The 25,099-nt window shown below is 40.3% G+C and overlaps 1 protein-coding gene and 1 long non-coding RNA gene across 2 annotated transcripts in view; both read right to left on the bottom strand.

The window, feature by feature from the left end:
* LOC118968925 (uncharacterized) overlaps positions 1 to 20,794 on the bottom strand; it is a 28,920-nt gene extending 8,126 nt beyond the window's left edge. The window contains exon 1 of the long non-coding RNA XR_005056813.2: positions 20,720 to 20,794. This is a non-coding gene — a long non-coding RNA (uncharacterized lncRNA). The remainder of the gene's footprint in view (positions 1 to 20,719) is intronic.
* On the bottom strand, positions 10,631 to 17,362 carry LOC140848090 (tubulin alpha chain-like 3). The gene is given in 5 exon segments (XM_073230373.1): positions 10,631 to 11,491; positions 11,494 to 11,661; positions 11,664 to 11,801; positions 13,221 to 13,364; positions 17,050 to 17,362. Coding segments are annotated over 5 exon segments (1,392 nt in total). The 3' UTR covers positions 10,631 to 10,862.
* Positions 20,795 to 25,099: the final 4,305 nt, after the last annotated feature.

The following is a 25,099-nucleotide window of genomic DNA, read 5'->3' as shown; positions in this document are numbered from 1 at the left end:
TTTGAGGACCATTGATTGTACCTCTCCATGCCCCACCCCCACCCCCAATTCCTGCTGAGAAGGTAATCTTTAGGTGCTGAGATTTCAGTCTGATCAGTTTGTGATCAGGTGCTTGAATGAGATACCAATTCTCAAACTGGTTGACTCAGATGTCCTGGTTGAATAAAATCATATGATTAAAGGGATTAGTGAAAAGTTTAAACCAGCAGCCAGTTTTCATTTCTGAAAGGGTAGAAAAGCATTATTAAAAAAAAAGGTGGGGTGGGCAGGTGTCATCAGGTCCTTATCAGACCAAAGAACCCTTTTCTGTCCTGTAACCGACCAAGCACAGACCAGCCTCTGCTGTCAGCATCTATCCACTCCATAGGTTGTCTCAGTAAAGTTGAGAGGGATCTTAGGGAAAAAAAAAAAGTTTTTTAATTTACTTTTTGTCTTGCCAGTGGGTTTCAGCCCAGGGCAAGTTCACTATGGATTCAGTGAGACCGTGGAATGACAATGGAACGTTCTTGGGATGAAAGAGTTTATTATCCAGCTTGTTCTCCCAGTGATAAGTCAAGCACTAGAATTACATCTGCAACCAACAGTCTGCAGGTCTGTAATCCTCCCTCATCTCTGCTTCTGCCCAGAGCGCTTTATATAGTGACTCAGTCAGTAATAGCTTATTGCCTATGGGTGTGGGAACAGTAGACTAGCAACAGGCCAGTTACATCATCAAGTCGTTTAGGTTCAGGTGAGGATCCTGGCCATAGGAAGCTTCACTTTATCCACACTTATCTTACTTGAGTAAAATTGAATTCTCATTATGCATTTTGGAGAAGGGAAGTCTATGAGATCAAAATGTTTTTCATGATTATTAAGATGTTATTTTCCTTTTTCACTCTCTTCCTAAGTGTATGATAGAGTTTTCCAGATACACACAATATGTGATGATATCTTCATTCTGATGTTAACATATAAGCTTATTACTGTTGTTTACAAAAGAATTAATAAATAATATTTTTTAAATTTCTTGGTTTTAGTGTCTAAATATGCTTTCACTAGATGAAACTACATAAACAAAAGCTCTTTGGGATCCCAGCACCTTTTAATAATGGACACAGGTCCTGACAAATTGTTAATAAGCATATCATCATTGGTCATTTCAGAAATAAATTACAATCACAACAAGAGTCATTTCTTACCTACTGACTCTAAGCAAAAAGAAAAGAAAAACAAAAAAAACTGATAAGGCTGTGGAGAAACAGGAACCCTCATACACTGCTGGTAGGGATGTATGCAGCAATGGTGCTGCAGTCACTGTGGAAAACAGATTGGTGGGCCCTGAAAAGCTAGACATAAATTACCACATAACCCAGCAGCTCCACTCCTAGTGACACCCAGGAGAGGTGGAAGCCTGTGTCCATGCAGAAACTTGTACACAACTCCTACAGCACACAAGTTTTATAGCCAAATAGCCAAGAGGCAGAAACTACCCAAATGCACATCGACAATGAACAAACTGTGGTCCGTCCATACACTGCAATATTATTCAGCCACAAAAAGGAATGAAGTACTGATAGATGTGACAATGTAGGTGAGCCTCCAAAACATTTAGTGAAATAAGCCAGACACAAAATGTCACATGTTGTATGATTTCTTTAATGTGATATCTCCAGAAAAGGCAGCTCCATAGAGACAGAAAATAAATTAGTGGTTACCAGGGGCTAGGAGAGTGATTTCTTAGTGGGTTCAGGGTGTTTCTCTGGGGTGCTAAAAACAATAACATTATGAATACACTAAATGCCACTGTACTGTACACTTTTTATGATTAATTATATGTTATGTGAATTTCACCTCAATTAAAACAAACAAAAAAAGAGGTCCTGACACTGAAATTTTTGAGCCTTGCTGGTTCCATTCATGGCTTTTGAAGAAGGGTCCTCAGCTCATGGTAGAGGGCCTTCCTGAAGTTTGTGTGATGACCTACTTTCTGGTATTCTATTGAGTTATTATGAGATGCTGAATTTTTTTCCAAAAATGAAAATGAACATATTACTAGAGTTGGCTGAAGACCTGGAGTCAGTATTCTGTGGAGAATAGGCAGTTTGCAAAGCTTCTAGGAGGAATGCTGTCACAGGAGCCCAGGCACTCTGAAGAGTTTTCCTCTCTAGGAGGTGCCCCAGATTCTCACAGTGAGATCACAGCAAAACTCCCCCATGCTGTCAGCAGGGGAATGGGACAGGAACCATTGTGAAATATACCAGCGCACCCTGTTCTCCTTAATTAGCCCTGTCCTCAAGAAAAACTATTTTCTAGCTATCTTAGGTTTTACCAGAACCTAAGCAAGCAGAAGGAAGGGAAATACCAGCTCTGCGTTGCCCTGGCATCCCAGTGTGGGAGGGAAATAGGCAAGCCTATCCCCTGTAGCCTTCCTGTCCCACTTGAGCACTGATGCCACAGGCTTCTCCGGTCTCCCAGCCATGTCTCCTCTGGCAGTGTGGCAGGAGGAGGTAAGACGAGACTAATTTCCTTAGGCCTGAGCTACATACTTGACCCTTAGAGCCAAAAGTGGACTCAGCTATCTGCACTGGGTCCTTGGAGAGGGGAGAATGATGAAACCCAAGGGAAAGGTAAGTGTCACCAAGAGAAGGGAGGTAGGGGAAGTACCCATCCTCTTTTTGAGTGTGGCCTAAAAACAAGAATTATTTTAATTTTAATTAATCTTTAATAAGAATATCCTAAATTTTCACAAGTACTATTTTAATTTTAATTAAACTTTAATAGGAATATCCTGAATTTTCACATCAATCATACCACTATGAGGCTTAGGAAGTTCTAGGCCAAAGCTCAGTCATGGGAATAGGAGAGAAAACTTGAACAACAGATTTGCTAGGACTGGCATATGAGAATCTTTAAGGATGTAGAAAGACTTCTTTGATGTTCTTCCATCGACAATGTGCTAAGTTGTTTAGGGGAAACTAGGACTTTTTTAGATTCCACATGTAAGTGCGATCATGCAGTATTTGTCTTTCTCTGTCTGGCCTATTTCACTTCGTCTAATGCCCTCCAGGCTGATCTGTCTTGTCTCAAATGACAGAATTCCCTTCTTTTTTTATTTTTTATTTTCTTGTTATCATTAATCTACAATTACATGCAGAACATTATGTTTAATAGGCTCCCCCCTTCACCAAGTCCCCCCCCCACACCCCATTACAGTCACTGTCCATCAGCATAGTAACATGCTGTAAAATCACTACTTGTCTTCTCTGTGTTGTACAGCCCTCCCCATGCTCCCTCCCACTTTATACCTGTTAATCATAATGCCCCCTTTCTTTTTTCCCACCCTTATCCCTTCCTACCCATTCTCCCCAGTCCCTTTCCCTTTGGTAACTGTTAGTCCATTCGTGGGTTCTGTGAGTCTGCTGCTATTTTGTTCCTTCAGTTTTTATTTGTTCTTATACTCCACGTATGAGTGAAATCATTTGGTACTTGTCTTTCTCCACCTGGCTTATTTCACTGAGCATAATACCCTCTAGCTCCATCCATGTTGTTGCAAGTGGTAGGATTTGTTTTCTTCTTATGGCTGAATAATATTCCATTGTGTATATGTACCACCTCTTCTTTATCCATTCATCTACTGATGGACACTTAGGTTGCTTCCATTTCTTGGCTATTGTAAATAGTGCTGTGATAAACATAGGGGTGCATCTGTCTTTTTCAAACTGGGCTGCTGCATTCTTAGGGTACCTTCCTAGAAGTGGAAGAATTCCCTTCTTTTTTAGGGCTGAGTAATAGTTTATTTCTCTGTCTATGTCTGTGTGTGTGTGTGTGTGTGTGTGTATAAAACATTTTCTTTATCCATTTTTCTATCAGTGGACACACACAGAAGTTGCTTCCATGTCTTGGCTATTGAGAATAATGTTGCAATGCACATGGGATGCAAAGACCTCTTTGCATACCGATTTTACTTTTTTTTTTTTGCCACACTGTTGTTCTAATAGCTATGCCATGCCAGTTAACTTTTTGTATCTTACTTTTTCTCCCTCCTAAGAATATCTCGAGCTTGTTGCACTTAGAATTCCACATTTTCCCTCTTAGTATCATGCACATAATAAACATCAGTTCCTATTTGTGGAAAGAATGGTATTTTACTCTATTAGACCTAGAGATTAACATCTAATGGTGAGCACTGGGTGGAAAAGTAGAAACCCTGAGCTTCTCCCTCAGAGCTCTAGATGTATCTCCTGGTCCTTATGAGTGACTGCTGCTGAGTCTTTTCTCCTATTGTCTGTGTGTTTGGTATGTAAGAAGTTTCTTTGTTAAATGCATACAAAAAGTGATAAAGACCAAGGCTCTGACATTTTGCTTTTAAACCAATTTCCAGATATTTATCTTATATTAATCTAGTCCAACATTTGTACACACAGCCAGTACCATAGTTCTTTAGTGTGTGCAGTTGCCATCTCCTATGTCTGGCCTTTGGGGTTCCCTGGCAGCTACATTTCCATCAATAACTATGAAAAATAATTTGTGTGTGTGCATAAAGTGAAGGTTCCTATGGCCAGGATTCTCATCTGGCCCTGGTCGGCTAGCTCACTATACATGTGTGGGCAATACATGGTTATTGAGTCTATATAAAAAGCCCTGCCCCATGCTCTGTGCAACATGGTGGTATGGCTGCAAGGCTGCAGGTGAGCAGAGATGAGGCTGGGGTGGTGGTAGCGCCAAGGACAGAGACTGAGATGGCTGCATGGGTAGAGAGGCCCAGAGGCAGAGACCAGCTTGCTGCATGCAGACTCGCTCTGAGTGGATGGGATTCTAGTGATTGACCTGCCACTGTGAAAATAAAGTTGGGTATAACCCTTTCACCCCAAGAACATTCTACTGTAATTTCTTTGGTCACATGGAATCCATAGTGAACTTGCCCAGGGCTGAAACCCATTGGCAAGACACTACTTTGAGACAGTTTTCATGTCAGGGACAGGCAGGCAGCATCCAGGTAAGGGCAGCAGATTTCCTGAGATGGAGATGGAGCTGAGTGTCCAGGGAGACCGACACAGTCAGAGTTGGCCCAGTAGACATAGAGTAAAGGCAACACCGAGAGAAACCCCAGAGGCCTGAAAGTTGTGGAAAGACCACTTAAGGGACCTTCATTTCAGCAGAGTATTAATCATCAAATGGGTGTGAAGAAACGGCTGAAGGCCAAGAAAAGAGCCACCTTAAAGGATGAGAGAGAATAACACTCAGCTCGCAGGGACCACGATTAATGCCTGTTCCCACCAGCCAGCCAGAAGCACCTTTAAGTCCACGATTCATGGGGCATCAGGTAGGGTGCCCTGAAGAGCCATGCCTCGTTGGTGGGAAATAATCATCCCTAGACTAAAAACTGCTTGAATCCTGCCTAAGGCACCTTAAAAAGCAAGACTCAAAAGCATCGAAGTGTACCCCAGTGATTAACTGCATCCCAGAACAAAGCCCCAGAACATTTATAGGAATAGGAAACTATTCAGCAACCAACCAGGTAAAATTACAATCCATCAAGGTCATCAGTCATGCAAATAAGGAAGAAAATATGACTCAGAATGTGTACGAGTCAATCTATCGAAACTGAAGCAGAACTGACACAGATGTTAGAATTAGCAGGCAAGTACAGTAAAAGGGTAATGATGACTTTATTCCATTTGTTTAAAAAGCTAGAGGAAAGACTGTACATATTAAGTAGAGATCCAAATCACACTTCTATACATGAAACTATGATATCTCAGATTAAAAATACAGTGGGTGGCATTAATCACACTTAAAAATACTAAGATTGGTGAGCTATAAGAGAACTTCAAAAGAAACCTTTCAAAATTAAATGCAGAGGGAAAAAAGACTAAAAAATAAAGCACAGCACAAGGTATTGGGCTCAATAACACTAATCCTTAGGGAAATGTAGTGCAATTAGCACTACAATAATGCATTACCATAAGCAAAAAAAAAAAAAAAAAGAGAGAGAGAGAGAGAAAAAAGAAAATAACAAGTGTTGGCAAAGATGTGGAGAAACTGGAACCCTTGTGCCCTATTGGAGGGAATGTGAAATGCTGCAGCCGCTATGGAAAACAGTATGGCGGTTCCTAAAATATCTAAAATAGAATTACCCAATTATTCAGCAATTCTACTTCTGGGTATGTACCCAAAAGAGCTGAAAGCAGGGTCTTGAAGAGATATTTCTATAGCAGCATTGTCCACAATAACTAAATGTGGAAAAAACCTAAGTGTCCACCAACAAATAAACAGATAAGCAAAGTGGTCCATATATACAATGGAAAATTATTTATCCTTAAAAATGAAGAAAATTCTATAATATGTTACAACATAAATGAACCTTGACATTATGCTAATAAAATAAGCCAGCCACAAAAAAAGACAAATACCATGCGATTCCCTTACATGAGGTCCCTAAAGGATTAGCCTACCTTGGAAATCTATTAGAAGAGAGAAACCTGCCCATCTGTACTTCATAAAACCCTTGCCATCAGAAACATGTACAAATCCTCAATCTCAAAATGAGTTGGGTCTCCTTCCCCAAATCATTGACATGATTTGAAAAAAGTCAAGGAACCTTCCTCCTTGTCAGGCTGTGGTGCAACGTTAGGAGAGGTGACCGCAGCTACTACAGGGCACCTCCAGAAAACTAACAGGCAGAGACCTTCAGTGGACAAGGGAAACTTCAGAGGAATATTCAAAAACTGGTAAAACAGCTCCTCTGATGTGGATCTCTGCAAAAGTTATAAAGTGTTTTTTAAAATAATTTTTTGGTAAATTGGGAAATACCAGCAGATTGACCATTTGCAGAACTCGTCTTGGCAAAGTGGTTTCCGAAGTGGCTTTCAGAGAAGTGGGTTTCCCCGGAGTGACCTCAAGCCGAGTTGGCTCCTGATGCTGCTCACACACTGTCCAGTTCTCAGAGTCCTAGGTTGAGGCAAGGCCACTTTGGGACCTGGGGGGAATGTAACCTCAGAGATCTGCAAGGGGTTGTGAGTCAACACGGAAGCCATCTCTCTATCTCCTGCAGAAGGTCAGGGGCAAGGAGGACTTCATGAGAACTCAGGGCTTCTGGCTTCCAGAAGACATTCCACCCTGTGGGTCCTGACCAGCAGGCCACCCAGGAGAGGTGGCCCAGCAACCTCCACCTGAAACCAGCCCCGCAGGTGACAGGAGGCACCACTGGTGGAGCAGCATCCTAAGCCCTCAAAGTCCATCCCAGGCCCTCTCTCCTCCCAGAGCTGAATGAGTCACTTTCTCTCCCAGACCCTCAGACTCGCTTTTTGTCATCCTGGGCCAATAAGTAGAGAAGTTGCTGTGACTTTCTTCTTGCCCTGTGGCCTCGGGAAGGACTCTTCAGTGATAGCCTCAAATGGCCCATCTCTAATAGCAGACAGACCACCTGCCTCCCTGGGCTTTCCATGCCTACATTTCTCTAGCCATCTGTGAGCTCTAATGGTCCACGCATTGCATGCATTATTTTTAGTCTAACATATTTTAAACACAGGAAGATATGGAGAATCAAATAGCTAAATCTGTGCAGCTCTTGACCAGTTTAAGAAACCCATTATGAAGGCATCGGTTGAGAGAGTCTTGTCCCTCCCCAATCCCTTCCTATCCTCCAGAGGAGACATCAGTCCTGAAGTTGGTGTTTACTGTTCCCATTTATGAGCCACATATTTAAACAAAGTCTCCAAAAAAAAAAGTATTTTTTTAAAGAAAAGTAAATTGATTTTACACTCCACAGACAGGAGCAGTGGCTCTCAGACATTTGGGCCTCATGGGACAGTTAGCTGTCAAAATCAATTTAGGGTGCTGGTAGGACTGTCCATTTTTCAGAGTAAGAACATGAAAAAAGGAAACCCAGAAAACTATCATCTGCCATCACAGTACCTTCATGAAAGAAAGGCCATTTGTCACAGAAAATAAAGAACTTATTATCAAAATTTTAAAAAGGGAATACATTTAGACAAAAAATCTTAGTTTTTCTCATTTCCACACAAAGCTTAGAAAAACGTCATGTTGGATCAGCTTGGCATTTGGCAAGATTCATCAGACAAAGACCTTAAAAATAAAGAAAACATATTAAATTTGTCAATACAGTCCAAGATATCTAAGAGCATTTATCTAAGATTGCTCTTAGGAACCAAAAATTCCCTAATTTTTGCCACTGCAAAGGGATTACAGAGGGTCCCAAAAACTCATGTATATTCCCTTTAAAAGTGATTAAGTTTGGTAAACTTAGAAATAACTTAAGTCACAAGCTGAATTTTAACAATTTAATCCACAATTAGGTTTTTATCTTTATTTTAGTAGAATTTTAAAAACAAAACCTCTAAATGGTCTTTTCTGAGTGTATGAATATGCGCACTCATAAATGCCCTCCAGAATGCCAAGACATATGAACTGAGCAGTGATTTAAGCATTTCACTGGTGCCCTTCAGTCTGAAGAGAGAAATAACACATGTACATAAAAGTGAAATAGTTGAAAGCGCTATGTGGGAATGCACATGAAACAAGCATATTTTATCAGTGAGTATTTATTACAATATTTTCCATGGACAGAGACATTCAGATTGTATCTTGACTATCCCTAAATCCTGGGGTAAAAGTAAATGGATTCCAAGGGGCAATGGAAATGGATTCCAAGGGCAATGGAAAAGGCAATGTTCGAACTGGGTTTGAAGTGGGCATTACATCACATGGTCACAGAGGGAAAGCAGAGAGGAGAGCAGAGGCATGGGAGAGAGGCAACCATGACTTAGGGAATGGCAAGCAGTTCCACTGGATGCATGGACTGCAGGACCACGCAGTAATGGATGGGATTGGAAATTATGCAGGAACTGGTTGGCACAGGCTCTGCATGCCATGCGCAGGAGTTCAGAACTTAGGCTTAAAACAATGGGGACTTTTTAAAGCTTTGACTGAGTTAACAGAATGATCCAAGTTCTGCTTCCGAATGTTCAGTCACAGGTGGATCAGGAAGACAAAGTGAAAAGCAGAAAAGCATTTAGAGACTGGTATGCCACTTACAAAGAGGATTTGATGACCTGAGCTAGGATGACTGCACTGGGAAGAAAGGGGAGGCAATGGATGCCTGAAACATTACAGAAGTAGAGTTGACAGCACCTATTCTATGTTGAGAGCAAGAAAGAGACAGTAGTGAAAAATGGCATCACTTAGAATGTGCTTATGAGAGATGATGACACAAATAGGCAAGCAGAGAATCCTTAAGGAAGAGCAGATTTATTCTGAGGAAATTGGTAAATCCTTAGAGGTTTAAGTGTAGGCAATACATCTGGGAGGAAAGGTCTAGCAAGTAAGTGGGAATTCTAGTATAAAACTCAAGAGAGAAGGAAAATTTAGAGTTTACAATGTCCCCCACACAGAGGTCGTGAATAAGATACATAAGGGCCAGAGAAGAGGGCCAAGGTGTCTCCACTAGGAAAAGACAGTGCCAAAGAGAAGTCCGTGGAGATGTCAGATGGAGGAGAACCAGGTAGGGCCACAAGAGTCAAAGGACAAGTTTCAAGAAAAAAGAATAACCAAATGCTTACGGTCAAGAAATCTGAAAGCTGAGAGTCATTGTTTTAATAAATAAAGTACAATCAGTGGTCTCCGAGATAAGTTTCTGTAGAATGGTGGGGAAGACACCAAGTTACAAAGGTTGAGGAGTAAGCAGAGGATGAGGCAGTGGTATGGAATGCATATCCTTTTGAAATGTTTGGCAGAGTGGACAGATGTGATAGCATATTATGGGAGTAGTAAAATCCAGCAAAAAGGGTTGATTGTTTTGAATGAGGGGACCTTGACATACTGGTAGGGAGAAGAAAACAAATCAGTGAAGAAAAGGAGAGAGAATATACAAGGGAGACTGAAGGAGCAATCTTCTAGAAGGTAAGTCAAATGGCGAAGGTTCAAAAGCAACAAATGGCCCTAGAAAGGGGCGCATTTTTCCTCTGCGGTGGTAGAGGGTATATGAAGATCCAACCTGATTTTACGGAGAGACTGAAGAGGAACATAAAACGGTAAAGTCACATGGGTGGTATTCAATAAAGTAGTGGATAAGATCATCTCCTGGCACTTTTCAATTTAAAAGACATTTGAGTACCTACCTATGCCTGATCCTATAGGTACTAAGAGGGTCCCTGCCCCAAGGTCGCATATAACTAGCACATAAATCCTCATCTCAGGCCATCTCACTCTTTGGATAGTCAAATGTCACGTCCTCTCAACCCCAGGTCCACAGTAAGAATAGAAAAGGGAGTTATTTTGACAGAAATAAAATGACCCCAGATGGAAGTATGGTAATACAGGAAGGAATGAAGAGTACCTTTGACATAGCAGGTGGGTAAATCTAAGCAAACGGTGCTGGTTAAAGCAATAGTAATCAACGTCTGTAGGGTTTAAAATACACAGAGCATCAAACCATAATGTAACAATACACAAAAGGCAGAAGGGTAGTAAACGAAGGTGAGGTGTTCTATGGTCTTTTCATCATCCAGGAAGTGGTAAAAACACTTATGTGTGGCAGATGCTCATAAGTTCAATTTCGAGGATATACACTAAAAGAATTTTTTAATGAATGTTTAATGAATGTTAATAAGCAAATAGAAAAGTGAATAAAGAAAAACCTTGCAGGCTCCCAAGTAGCAGTGCTGGATCCCAGGGACAGAGAAGGAAAAATGTGCTCTTTGTTAACACTGCCCCTTTAATTCTTGGTGGAGCTGGGGATCTTGCTTGATTTAATTTCCTTTTTCTTGCAATCAAGGCAACTCTACCCACTAATGTATAATGTCTTGGAAAGAAAGCATGTCCCTTCAGCTTAATGTTCATTTCCATCAGTCACATTTGCCTCAGAGACTTTGCCCTGCTTCCTCATAGTCCTTCTCCAGGGCTGCCAAATCTTCTCTGGCCTCTAAGAACTCACCTTCCTCCATGTCTCCTCTGATGTACCAATGTAGAAATGCCCCCTTGGCATACATGAGGTCAAACTTGTAGTCTAGGTGGGCCCAGGCATCCACAATGGTTGTGGTGTTGCTGAGCAAGCAGACAGCCCACTGGGCCTTGGCCAGTACTCCCCCTGGCATCACCATGGGGGGCTGAGGGTTGATGCCTACCTTGAAACCAGTGGGGCACCAATCTACAAACTGCATAGAATTCCTTGACTTGATGGCTGCAACTGCTGCATTCACATCCTTAGGGACCACATCTCCTCTGTAGAGTAGGCAGCAGGCCATATACTTCCCCAAGCGAGGATCACACTTGACCAGCTGGTTGGATGACTCAAAGCAAGCAGCAGTGATGTCTGACACAGAGAACTCCTCATGGTAGGCACTGTCAGCAGAGATGATGGGAGCAGAGGTTGTCATGGGGAAATGTATTCTCAGATAAGGTACTAGGTTAGTCTGGAATTCAATTAGGTCCACATTCAAGGGCCCTTCAAATCGTAGGGAAGCCGTGATGGAAGATACCACCTGACCTAAAGCCTATTAATGCTGGCATAAGAGGGGCATCCAGCACCAAGTTTATGATGGCAAATGTCATAGATCGCCTCATTGTGCACCATGAAGGTGCAGTCCGAGTGCTCTGTGGTGAAGGGGGTGGTGAGGATAGAGTTGTAAGGCTCTATGACATCACTGGAGATCCTGGGGGTGGGTAGACAGAAAACTCCAATTTCGTCTTCCTCTCATATTCTGCCAAGAGCTGTTCCAGTAAGAGGGATGTAAATCCTGATCCGCTGCCTCCTCCAAAGCTTCGGAAAATCAAAAATCCCTGCAGCCCACTGCACTGTTCTGCCTAGGGAAAGTGGATGAGATGTGAGAACTCAGCCAAGTTAACCAGAAGCCAGGGTGGTGGCTATACAAGTTCCTAAAAAAAAACAAAAACCTTCAGAAAGGACTGGTTTTACCATGCTCAAGTCCAGACAAACATCCATGAGGAGACACATTCGAGGGCCTAGTTCTGTTGTGGGGGAAGCACTTTGGAGTGTTACTCCAAGTTAAGCATAAACATTCAACTGTCGTTCACTGACCTCCATGGATTTATCTGTATGTGATCTAAAGCAAGGTCTTTACCAATAACAAAGAAGAGAAAATGACTAGCAAATGATGAACTATCACTTTCCCTCCCAGTAGATACATACCACTTCTATACCCAGCCTACTGTGCTTGTGTGAAGGCATGGCATTGCCTAAGGACCATGCCAAATGCCAAAACGTTTACTGGGCAAGGAATTCTCCAGACAGAGGTCCTTGGAGAAGAATTAACTGTTAGTAAACAGAGTCATCTTGTGGGGTGTTGCCTGAGCTAACTTTACAAACAGTGGTCACTATTGGAAATGACAAGTTTTCACATGCTTTGGAAGTCTTGAATAACAAGATAAACTATGAGCAGCAGAAGAGTAGATGGGGCACTGTCAATATGAAGGAGGAAATCCTGCTGTTTGCAACAACTCGGATGGACCTTGTGGGCTTTGTGCTAAGTGAAATGGAATAAGTCAGAGGAAGACAAATATTGTATCATTTCATTTATATGTGGAATCAAAAGCCAAACTTGTAGAAAGAGAGAGGAGAAAGTAGTTGCCAGGGGCACAGGGGTCAGGGAGACAGGGGGATGTTGGTATAAGGGCACAAATTTTCAGTGACAAGATGAATTGGGATTCTTGGTATCTGATGTACAGCATGGTGACTGTAGTTGAAAACATTGTATTATATACTTGAAAGTTGCTAGGTGGGCAGATCTTAAATATCGTCACTACAAATAAAAAAAGAGAGAAAGGTAATCATGTGAGCAGATGGGTGGTTAACTGTAGTGTGGTAACCATTTCACTGTGTGTGTGTGTGTGTGTGTGTGTGTGTGTATACACGTGTCAAATCACTCTGTACACTTTAAATTTACAGAGTGTTACACGTCACTTATATCTCAATAAAGCTGTGAGGGAGGGAGGAAATAAAACGTTTCCTCATAAGTCTAATGAGAGAAAAAGAAGATTGGGCTTTACAGTAAGTAAAGAGGGTACTTTTCCCCTTCGTAAGTAGCAAAGCCACTCAAAGCCAACACCAGGACGCCTCCCCACTGTGACAGCCTCAGGAGGCTCCAGGGTGCAGGCTGGGTGGTGTGACGTTGAGGCCAGAAAACACAGGGGCTGCTGGGGAGGTGCCTGCAGACCCCCAGGCTCTTGGGTGTGGTCCTGCCTAAGGAGAAGGGAGCCACTCGCCAGCTTTCGGATCCTCTGCAGCACGAGGTCAGTGATCCCTGACCCCACAGAACAGTGACCTCGGGCATAGTGGTTTGCAGTGTCTTCCTTTCCATTCAGGAGCTGCTCGGGGTGGAAGAGGGAGGGGTACTTGCCAGAGGGTCAGTGTGCTTCACACCCTTCAGCTGCCAGCCCCCTGTTGATCCATGCACAGCCCTGTACCCTGACCCCCGGTCTACCCTCCACATGGTGGGAAAGGGATGAATTTAAACTACTGACCCAGCCTTCCTCAGGCTAGTGAAAGGAACCAGCATTTCCCTATAAACTGACAGTATGTTTTCTCATCATGCCCCTTTGTTACTCTCTTAGAGCTGCCATAACAAATTACAACCCACTCAGTGGCCTCAAACGAGAGACATTTTTTTCTTCCACAGTTCAGGAGGCCAGAAGTCCAAAATCAAGGTGTGGGCCGGGCTGGTTCCTTCTGGAGGTTCTGATGGAGAGACTATTCCATCCTCTGCCCAGAACCTGGTGACTCTGATAATGCTTTGGGTTCCTTGACTTACAGCCACATGCCCAGTCTCTGCCTGCACAGGTACCCCCTCTTTCCTGTCTTCTTCTCATAAGGACACAGGTCACTGGATTTAGGACTACCCCAATCCAGTATGACCCCATCTTAGCTAAGTACATCTACAAAGACCTTATTTCCAAATAAAGTCATATTCTGGGGTGCTAGGTGAACACAGATTTTTGGGAAACACTATTTAACCCACTACACACCTGATGGTACCTTGGCATTCTAAGACAACTATTTCTATCTACAAACAGCCAACCAACACTGGAAAGGCATGACAATCTGTAGTATCCACATACTTTAAAAGAGGCTTTAACAAAGAAGGCCCATATGGCAACTCAAACACCCACGAGACTCAAATGCAGTTCACATAAATGTGTGATGCAGAGAAATTGGTGTTAAGATGTTGGCAGTATTTTATTTAACCAGTGCAACTCATGCTTAGTTTCACTGCCTTCAAACCCCGGGTACCATGAGAAGACAGCAGAACACAGCGTGTGTGAAGTCTGGGACCCAATCCCCCACCTTCGAATGCCCTGACAGCACAAATCCTCAGGAGTCACACAGCAGTGTTAGAGGGCTAAGTAGGCTACAGCGAGAGTTCATGAATTAGTTTCTTGGGTTCACATCTTGCCTTCCTCATTTGACTACAGAGCAGTTACTTAGCAAATCTATGCCTCAATTATTTCATCTCACTGAGCAGGATATTAACAAGACCTGCCCTACTGAGTTATGAGGATTAAACAAGTTCACAGGGAATGGTACACGGCCCACATAACAACAGTTACACAAAGCAATAATAACACTGGCCTCATGGCATGTATTTATGCAAATCTGCTTCCCAGGCCTTGGCACCAGATATCTATAGTTAGTAGGAGAAGCTCACTGCTTAAGAGCAAATGCTCTAATATTTTAAGAGCAAGACAGTTTTCTCAATTCACCGTGCGCTCCTGCATATGACCATGAATTCCTAAACCCAACCGTATACTCCGAAAGAAGCCTGCTTCATATGCACACCAAACTGCCACTCTAACTTCCTGCCATTTAGCATTTTGTCTGGAGACTTCAGTGCCTGGCCCAGCATCCTCAACCAGCATCTGCAGGGGCTTTGATGGTTTTTAAACACAATTATTTGATGGCTTTTTGGCTGCCTCACCTCCAATGCCATTTAGCTCCTCTCCACTTGAATCTCCATCCCTTACAGCTGTGCCCTGCAAGGTCCTTTCTCTGTCCAAATTCCTGACTCCTGCTACCAGGCCCATGGCCCAGACTCCTTTCTCATTGCCCTCCTGCACACACCCTCCATTCCAGCCACACTGAACTATTAGGCTGCATGTTCCTCTACACCTCTGTGAATTTGCAAATGCTGTTCCCTCAGGAGTAGACATCTGATGACTATCCAGTCAGCTTTCAAGCACCCTATTTGGCTTTTATAGGTCTGCACCTGACTCTGTGGGTTCCATGAACACCGAGACTATACGTGCCTCCAATGTCAAGAACAGTGCCTGGCACGTGTGCTGGACATAATGAGGAAAACCAGGGCCTCCTCCCTAAACCCTGGACCTTAGGCCTTTTTGTTTGGACAGCTCAGGACCCTCAAAATCACCCTCCTAGCAGGCTATATTCTAAAGGATTAGGGAATTTCTTCTGGGTCTTTGCCTGTCTCTTCTCTTACTTGCTTAGCTTCTGATCTTGGGCCTTAGGCCTACCATAGGCCTAGTGTCTGTGGTGCATTGGCACAAATTAAAATGTCTGCTACAATAATCCTAATACTGGGATGTGGACTCTCACATGGCTTCTTCAGCTACATTTACTTAAGTCCTCTGGGGACATATTCCACCCTGCTCAGGTTCCTAGGACAGCAGACTCCAGCTAACTCCCATGTGTCTGAAACAAAAACTCAGGTATTCTCTGAGGATACTTACAACTCAAATCAGAACATACCGCAATTGCTCCTCCTCACCTCTGTACTAGTGTCCTCTGTTCTTGAAGTTATCAATGTCTCCTTATTTTTAATTGTTTCACAGCATCCAGCAGAGTAAACACTAAATCTTCATTGAAGCATCTTGGCCTCGACAATTTGTAACTTCCGTTTTCAATAAAACCTTCTAACTTTTCCTTCATGTTGACATCAATCCACTGTTCTGGTGGATTGACTTTGTTCTGACAGGGAAATGGACTCCAATCAGTCCAGTATGTACAGATTGCATTTTCCAAAGGAGGCCACAACAAGATTTTTCATCTCTCATGTGCTTCTAGAACCTATCTATTTCCACATCGAGAGGTGAGGCTTATACCCCTTCCAGGGTAGATCTTTGTAACCACTTTGACCATGTAAATATATCTGAAGTGACGTCGTGTGACTTCCAATGCTAGGTTATTACAGTACAGTGAACCTCTGCCTTGTTCTCACGGGAATGCTTGCTCTTGGCATCCAGCGCCATGCTGTGAGGAAGCCCAAGCAGCCCACAGAGAGGCCCATGTCCCCCACAGCCCTGGCCTGGCTCTCAGCCAACAGCCTGAAACAGCTGGCCACCAAGTAGATGAGCCATTTTCAAAGCAGATCCTCCATGTCCCACTTGAGCCTTCCTAGCTGATACCACATGGAACAGAGAGAAGCTGTCCCCTCTGAGCCCTGTCCAAATTGCAGATTCATGGACAAAATAATGATTATTATTGTTTTAAGCCACTCAGCTTGGAGCTAGTTTATTACACAGCAATAACTAATTAATACATAGTTCCAAATCCAAATCCACCCTCCTCTCCATACTGTGGCCACTTCTCAACCCAGGATTGCTCCAGCTTCACTTCAAGTGTTTTTTGCACAAGATACTACAAAGGCAGCCATTGTTCATAATAGAATTGTACTGATTTTCCCCACAATTAGATTTATTTGGCTCCTTGCCTCTGTGGGATCATTTTCAAATAGTCTACCCTTTATAAGCAGCTAATGCAAAATTTCAGGTTGTTTGTCAGAAGCTTCTGGCAATTGGCTTTCAAATCCAGGAGAAAATTAAAAGTTTTGTTATGATAGATGTGTGTTGAGAAATTAAGAATTAATTTGCTTTGCTACACAAAAAGGCTACACCAGTCTTCCCTCTGGGTGTGTTTGCCATGCTGCTCAGCATAAGTGCCATCGAGTGATCCTCTAAATTTGGAAAAGGTCCACATGTCGCCATTTAGATAGATTTGTATAATCTGATAATCCCACCATTGGATACTTGGTGTGTTTGTTTTGATTGTGGGCCTGAAAAGTGCACTGGAATGTAAATTTATATTACCTATAACAGTTGGCTCCAGGTCCATGAAGAGTGCTCTGGGCACATGCTTCCCAGCTCTTGTCTCAGAAAAGAAGGTATCAAAAGATGCATCTATTTTATCCATTCTAGCACTTTCCAACTGATCCTTTTTACTGCTGAGAACAATGCCATCCGGCTGAATTCCATGTTTCAGACAATAGAGTTCCCAGCAAGCATCCCCAATCCGGATGCCAGCTTGGCCAATATGAATGGAAAGGCACTCCCTCTGAAATAAGCCATAGTAAGTTAGCATTGAGTAGGCCTTCTCAGATAACATGAGCTTCATCACTCAGCATTCAGACACCAAGCTAGCCTTGGTGAAATGTATTATAAGGCTAATTAAAGGTGTCTCATGGAAACCAAAAGCCAGGGTACAAGAACAGTTGAATTACGGACAACAGTTCCATTCAAAGTTTCAACAACATAAACTAAGCACCTATTGTGTAATGGACTAAGAACAAGTTAAGACTATATATATATTATATACCATATATGTATAAAATCAAGCTGTCTTACCCCCCCAAAAAATTAGCTAGTTACTGGAAAGGTATAACCTTGACACAGTTTAAAACCCACTACAGATAAATTAAAGATGTTACCTCTTCATATCTTAAGATTTTTATATTTACTGTTCATATATGCTCTAGATAAGGAAGGATGGCCTAAGCTTAAAAGTAGTGAAAAATTAATTGGGGGGGAAATCTAGTAACCACAATGTTGCTCATGTGATTATACATTAATGATGTCAAAATTTAAAAAAAAAGATTTTTAAAAGTAGTGAAAAGTTCACCAAGGAAACATGCAATAGATTTGACAACTCCAAATGTAAAAATTCTATACCATAATAAATACCGATGCATACAAAAATTGATTTATATACAGCCCTTCATATATAAGGGTTATATATAAACCAGTTTTATATTCGTCAGTTACAAAAGAAACACTTGCAACATCTACTAGATAAACAGGCAAACGACATAAACAAATGAATTACAAAAGAAAGAAAGAATCTAAAACACAAAGTTTAGGCACAATGGCATTCACAGATTTATTAACTAAATGAATGAAAACATCAACTTAATCATTCACCTACTGCTAGGCATTTAAAGGAAGATCATCAATACAGTAGTATGTTATGCATTATTACCCTTAATATTACCTTAATTAATATTATCTTAAATATTTACCCCCAAAAAGGTATGAAGTGGGAAATGCTCATAACATATTAAGTACAGAGTATATAAGCTTTTTGTTGATTGTATATAAAGTATGTCAAATACATTTAAAACTAAGCATAGAAAACTGTCTTGAAAAATGTGAAGTATTGGCGGGGGGCGGGGGGACGACTTGATAATATGGGTGAATGTAGTAACCACACTGTTGCTCATGTGAAACCTTTATGTGTATCAATGATACCTTAATGAAAAAATTGCAAAGTATTAACTCTAGTTATATCTGGGTAGTAAGTGGTCTTTTTGGTTTAAACTTCACTGTTTTCCTTCACCCATATCAGACCCCACATCTCCTATCCCACTTTTAAATCACTATCCACATTTTTTAAAAGAGCAAACAACTCTTTTTGTTATTTAAACATACACAGTTTTAGTAGACATCTAAGAGAGGGAAAGGAAAAGTTAAATCCTAAAAATCTAAAGGGATTACAATCACTGACTTTAATATCATTGAGCTTTGATTGCCAGGGTCATGGAACAAGTCTACACAGGAGGTCTTAGAGAGTGAGAAGGCCATTTTCTGCATCATCAGGGCCCTTCAGGAGGTTTGCCTGTTGATGTGTTAGGTAACCCTACCCTCTTTTCCCAAGGTCTGAGCTTCAGCTACAAAAAGCCTACCAGTCACAGGTGGGAGGGAGCTCTGGCTGGTCACACCCCTGCAATCTGACTTGGACTCTCTTCCTGCTCAGCCCCGTCAAACCTTGTACTTAGTCTCCTTGATTCTTAAGGCACAACACAGCTCTCTCTCCTCTTTGAAGAATTCATGTTCATTACTTGAGCAGAGCTTCCCTCTTGTGTTACTTCTCTGCAATTATCAGTCTCTCATGACAGTGATTGTGAACTCAATTTGCAATGCACTTAGTACCAATCAATACTCCCACTTTTACCTGGCACATAAAAATAAAAACAATACATTCCATCATAAACAGCTTTCTACGACCCCTATCTGCAAAAAACAGTTTCATTTCCTTCACCTGTGAGACTTAAAATGATCCCAGTACATTATAAGCTACTGTAAACAGATCAGACTCAACTAAATCCCTAGATGTAGGTAAAAATTTAAAGGTTAGGGGGCATTTTGTGTCTCTATATCATTGAAGCTATGTACATGTAGATTTCTCTCACAGCAGTCTTCCTCAGCTGTTTACCACCCAGTGGTGTGGGATGCACACATGCCATGTGCTCACAATACCAACATAAAAAAACCACTGCTGCTTTGCATGTGATCTGCTACCCACGTAGTTCAGACAGAGGAGTGATACTGTCCTTTTTTTAATTTGGCAGGAATACTTGGCCCAAGAAGAATCGACTTTGCCCTTCCTGGTTTGAGAAGCAACTGAGCTTACAACATCACTCTGTTCCAAGGTACCGAAGGCTGTCTTCACCTTATTCTTCCCTCCTTTCCAAACTATGTGTTAAAATAATAGTCACACTCTAAGACTGTAAAATGCCCACTGAATATCAACATTGGTAACTCACAGCACATTAATAAATGCTACTACAAAGCTTCTTTGAATTACTAGGAAGGCATAATCTTCTAGTTAACTTTTTTTAGATAAATAGGAACTGCAAATTCATACACAGTTGTAAGAAATAGTACAGAAAGATCTCATGTGCCCCTTAGCCATTTTCCCCAATGGAAATATCTTGCAAGACTATAATACAATATCACACCCATAATACTGACATTGATACACTTAAGACAGGATATTTCCATCCCTCATGTGGGAAAGCATAATTTTAAGAGCAAAACAATTTAAACATCCTTATAATGTCAAAGGGAGGGTCCAATGGGGTGAGAAGATCAAAGATGAAAAAGCAGTTTGAAAGGTTTCTATTTAAAAATCAAAAATTCTAAGATGTTAAACATTTCTGTAACTGACACATAAGTGATTAAAGAGACAGTGGATCTTAAAAGGTGCCCAAAACAGAATCACTGTAAGTAACTATCGTCATTATTGTCCACAAAGAACTCCAGAGAGGACAGAGAAGATCTTGCACTTTACCCTGCCAGGCATTTATGAGCTTAGCAATGGAAACCTGGGTCTGAAGTCCCCAGAAACTCTAAAAGCATGTTAAAAGTGAAACGATTGATTCCTATAGGAATATCAGCACACCAGGTCTCAAACAAGCACAGAAACTGAAGGAAGCAGAGGTGCTCGCTTCAGCCTTCAATTAAGTAAACAACTTCAAATCAACAACTTTTCCCAAAGCAGCAAAAGTGAAGATAAATAGAGGAGAGCCTGTCCAGATCTGCACCCAACATGGATATTGCAAGAACCAGATGTCTTCTCACGTATTAAGAATTAAGTAAAGAATTGTTTGGTGGGAAGAGGGCCAAATCCGGAGTCAAACCTGCTACAACAGCAAAGCAACACTGCCGGTACCCGAGGAGTACAGTAGCCACTTACCATGCCCTCGGGAAGCTGCTCCACTGCCCGCAGGAGTGACGGAGAAGTGCACCCAGGTCAGCATTATCACAGGGCAGGAAATGACACCACCTGCGGGCTGAGACGCCTGCTCCACTTACAGCAGTACAGACTCTTCGCCGTTTTGTCAGTTCAGTCTCAGAGTAGTGGAGGTGGGCTTGAACACACCCTGAACTAAGTTTGTGCACGACTGCAGATGAATTCCTTCCAGCTTATCCCTGGATTGAAAATAACAAATGCATTTTTAAAAAATCCATCCTTACGGGGAAAGGAAAGTGTCTGAGCAGAATCTGCTGTGCCAGCAAGGAGCTCTTTTTATTGCTTAAGCACTGTTGAATATCTTTTCCATAAATAAGATTCAAACAATCCCTAATACATAAAGCAAAACAAAAAAGTGGCCTTTTTACCTCTACCTTTCACCCTTTCACCTGGACCACCACCACTTCCAAGTATATGGGGATAGTCTAGGTTTTTATTATTTATTTTATTTTTAATTATATCATACTTTTTTTTGGTTCATTAAGTTCAGAGAACATACTCTAAATAATTTCTCTCTTTATATACTTAAGACATCCTTTATATTCTGCTATATGGTCAATTTTTAAAAATGTTCTGTGAATGCTTGAAAAGAATGTGTATTCTGGAATTGTTGGATGCAATGGAGATATATGCATCTCCATTACATCAAACTCATTTATTGTGTAGTTTGAATTTTGAGTACCGATTATTTTTAAAGATGTATTAAAATTTCCCATTATGATTGTTGAGTTTTCTATTATTTCTTTATGTGACAATTTTTGCTTTATCTATTTTCAGAATATGTTATTGAGAGCATGTGAATTTTAAATTGTTACAGTTCCTACAGAATTCAAACATTTTTTACCATTTTAAAATAACTATCTTAACTGGATTTTTGCCTTAAAGTTTGTATTATTGAATATTAACACTATTGAACTAAATTACTATTACTGAATATTAATAAAGAATTACTACTTTAATGTAGTTTTTTGGTTAGTGTTTGAATATCTTTTTCCACTTTTTACATTCTTACATTCTTTACATTCTTCATTGTCTGCACATTTTTTATGTGTCCTTTGTAAACACACTATGATTTTTTTCTATTTTTGTCTTTAACTTGAAGAATTTAGTCCATTACATTCAATGCAATATCTCATATAGTTGGGTTTAGATATAGTGTTTACTTCTGTGCTGTTTGTCCTCATATCCTAGGTTATCTTTTGCAAGAAAAGTGTAGAGATATTGATTAAATTTAGATATGTAGTAATATCTTGAATAATTGCTAAAAATAGAAATGGAGTATTTAGCTTTCAAATAGAATAAGGGAAAAAGGAACAATAAAAATGCTTCATTACCCCAAAGAAATGAGAACGTATGTCCACACAAAATTTGTAAACAAACATTCATAGCAGCATTATTTGTAAGGGCAAAAGTGGAAATAACTCAAATGTTCATCATCTGGTGAATAGATAAATAAAAGTGGTATATCCATACAGGGAAATACTATTTGGCAGTAAAAAGGAATGATAATGATATGTGGTACACCATGGATGAATTTTGAAAGCATGTTAAGTGAAAAAAGCCAGACAGAATGACCACATATTATGTAATTCCATTTATAGCAATTATCCAAGATATTACAACATATCCAAATTTAATCGAATCTTTACCCTCTTCTTGCACAATACCCTTTTCTTAGACCTTAGAATAATTAAATTCCATTTATGATCCTTCTTTTTTTTTTAATTGTTGTCATATACAATGTTTTAGATTTGCCCACATATTTACCACTTTCTTTGCTTTGTATTCCTCCCATTTCAGATTTTACTTTTCTTACTTGGGCCTGAGGTAAATGCTTTAGACTTTCTTTGAGAGCATCTTTCAGTCACAAACTTTTTTTTTTTTTTTGCTTTTGACTGAAAATATCTTTATTTCACCCATATTCTTGAAAGGTATTTCACTGGGTAGATTTCAATGCTGGTATTTATTCCTCAGTCTACTGTTGCATATGAGAAGCTGTCAATATAAATCTTGTTCCTTTTAAGGTCTTTTCCCTCTGGCTACTCTGGAATTTTTGTCTTTGTCCTTGGTTTCTTTAGTTTTACATAATGTGTCTTTATGTGTATTGCTTTTTATTTGTTCTGCTTTGGATTTGCTGGGTTTAATGATCTGTTGGGCTTGATGATTCATGTCTTTCTTGAGTTCTGGAAAGTCCTCAGTCGCTATTTTTTAAATATTGCTTCCTTCCCATATTCCCTTTCCTCTCCTTTTTGTTAGACCTTTTTGCTGTACCTTGTAGAGTCCTTCACATCTTCTATTTCCAATCTGAATGTCTATGCTACATTCTGGTTAATTTCTCCAACTATCATCCTGTTCACTCACTGTGTTTCTTTGGCTTTATCTAATCTTTTAAAGTCATGCAGTGAGTTTTCTATTTGAATTACTGTATTTTTTTCATTTCTACAAATTCTTCTAAGTTCTTTTTCAAATCTGCTCCGTTATGCTTATTTTTTTGTAATTGTATACTTCCTGAAGATATTTTCCATCTTGCCTTTTATTTCTTTTGACATAGTAATTGTAAGCATTTCTGTCTGATTATTCAGACAAAATCTTTGCAGGTCTGTTTTTTTCTGTCAATTACGTCTTCTGATTCTTACCATCAGTGGCTTCTTTCCTTATCTGCTTGGTTTTTTTGTGTGTGAGCCAGTGATTTTCCTTGAAAAATTATTTGAGGGAAGTCTCTGCAGTCTGGGATAAAAGTGTAGTTCTCCAGAGAGCATTTGCATTTTCAACAAGACACCTAAGGGATGTTTATCTGTTTAAATATATTTGTTTAATTTTCAGACCATCCAAGTGATGTGATTCTGGGTTGCCCACTGGTCTTAGTGCCAGCTTGTTGTCATAGCTTCTGAGAGACAGTCCCTCCTAATGCCCAGCCCTGCTCAATACCAAGGAAAACCCCCTTGTGGTCTCATGGGTGTTGAGGAGGTGGGTGGGTTTACCCTTATTCTGAAAGTATTTTGGTGGTTGAACTGTATGGTGAAAAGCCTCCTTTTAAATTACCTTGGATCGGGCTCTGGGCATTGATTCCTCTCCCTTGCACCAATTAAGTCCATGAACACTGAAATTTCCCTGTTTGGAAAGTACCTTTAACATAAAAGGAGTTTCTGGCCCCCACTTACCTTCTAATTTCCTCAAGATTTGGCCCAATAATTCTTTACTATCTTATTCATCAAAGCCTCAAGATGTTCTTTTGCACTTTAGTCAGCATTTTTTGTTTTACTTAATCAAAATGGTCCCGATAACTTATTGCATCATATTACAGGAGCTAGAACTCCATTTGTTTATTTTTAAACTTGTTTTGGATGTGTCTCTTTTAAAAATAGTGAGAGTCTCTGTCTTTCAATGGAAAAATGCAATGTAATCACTTTTATTGTGATTACCTACATTTGGCTGGGTTTTCCATTAACAGAAGTTTTCTATTTCTTAATGCTTTCAACTATGCTTTTCTGTTGTTTCCATATTTTCCTCCCATGTGATAGATTGATTGACTTTTCGTTGTACCACAATTTTTCCTCTAGTGGTTTGAAAGTTGTAAGACACTTTTCAGTACTTCTAGCTGTTACTGTTAAATTTTTAATGTGTATACTTCATTATGTATGTTTATATACATATATTATCTCCATAATATGTATTTTAGTCCTTTAGAAATATTTTCCCCAAAACACACATAGGCACATGCACACACACACAGACACACACACATACAATTTTCAATACTCCTTTTTTAATCCCTACCCTTGCCCCCATTGCTTCCACTGATAATATTTTGAAACTTTAGTGCCAAAATGTTATTAAAATAAATTTTTTACCATCTCCCCAGAGGACATTTCTGTATTGTTTTACTTTTAGTGCTGCAAAGCAGTATTTCCTTCTTAATTTGGGGATAAGGGTCTGATAAGGCAGAACAGAGGTAGTTCTATGGGCATCTTACTCCCTAACTTCTTTCCCTTTTTGAAACTAAACATACTTTACCTAATGCTAAAATGTAATGTAAGCTCAACACTTCACAATTAAAAAATAATAAAATATAAGTAAAAAAAATTAATACCTAAAGTCTGACCACATGGAGACACTTTAATTCATTGATATCATCTTTTTCCTATGAAATCTCTTAAATTCATAACTCTGAATATACTAGATATACCTCTACATTCCCTGTTTTTATTAAAAAATTACAACGTATTATTCTATTCCACACTTCATAGTTATTTTTTATTGGCTGAAAATATTCTGTCCAGTGAATCAAACATAATTAACCATTTCCCTATCATTGTTTTTTTT

Source organism: Manis javanica, chromosome 2 (genome assembly GCF_040802235.1).
Source record: "Manis javanica isolate MJ-LG chromosome 2, MJ_LKY, whole genome shotgun sequence".
Classification (NCBI taxonomy): domain Eukaryota; kingdom Metazoa; phylum Chordata; class Mammalia; order Pholidota; family Manidae; genus Manis; species Manis javanica.
This window is presented reverse-complemented; position numbering and strand designations above follow the sequence as displayed.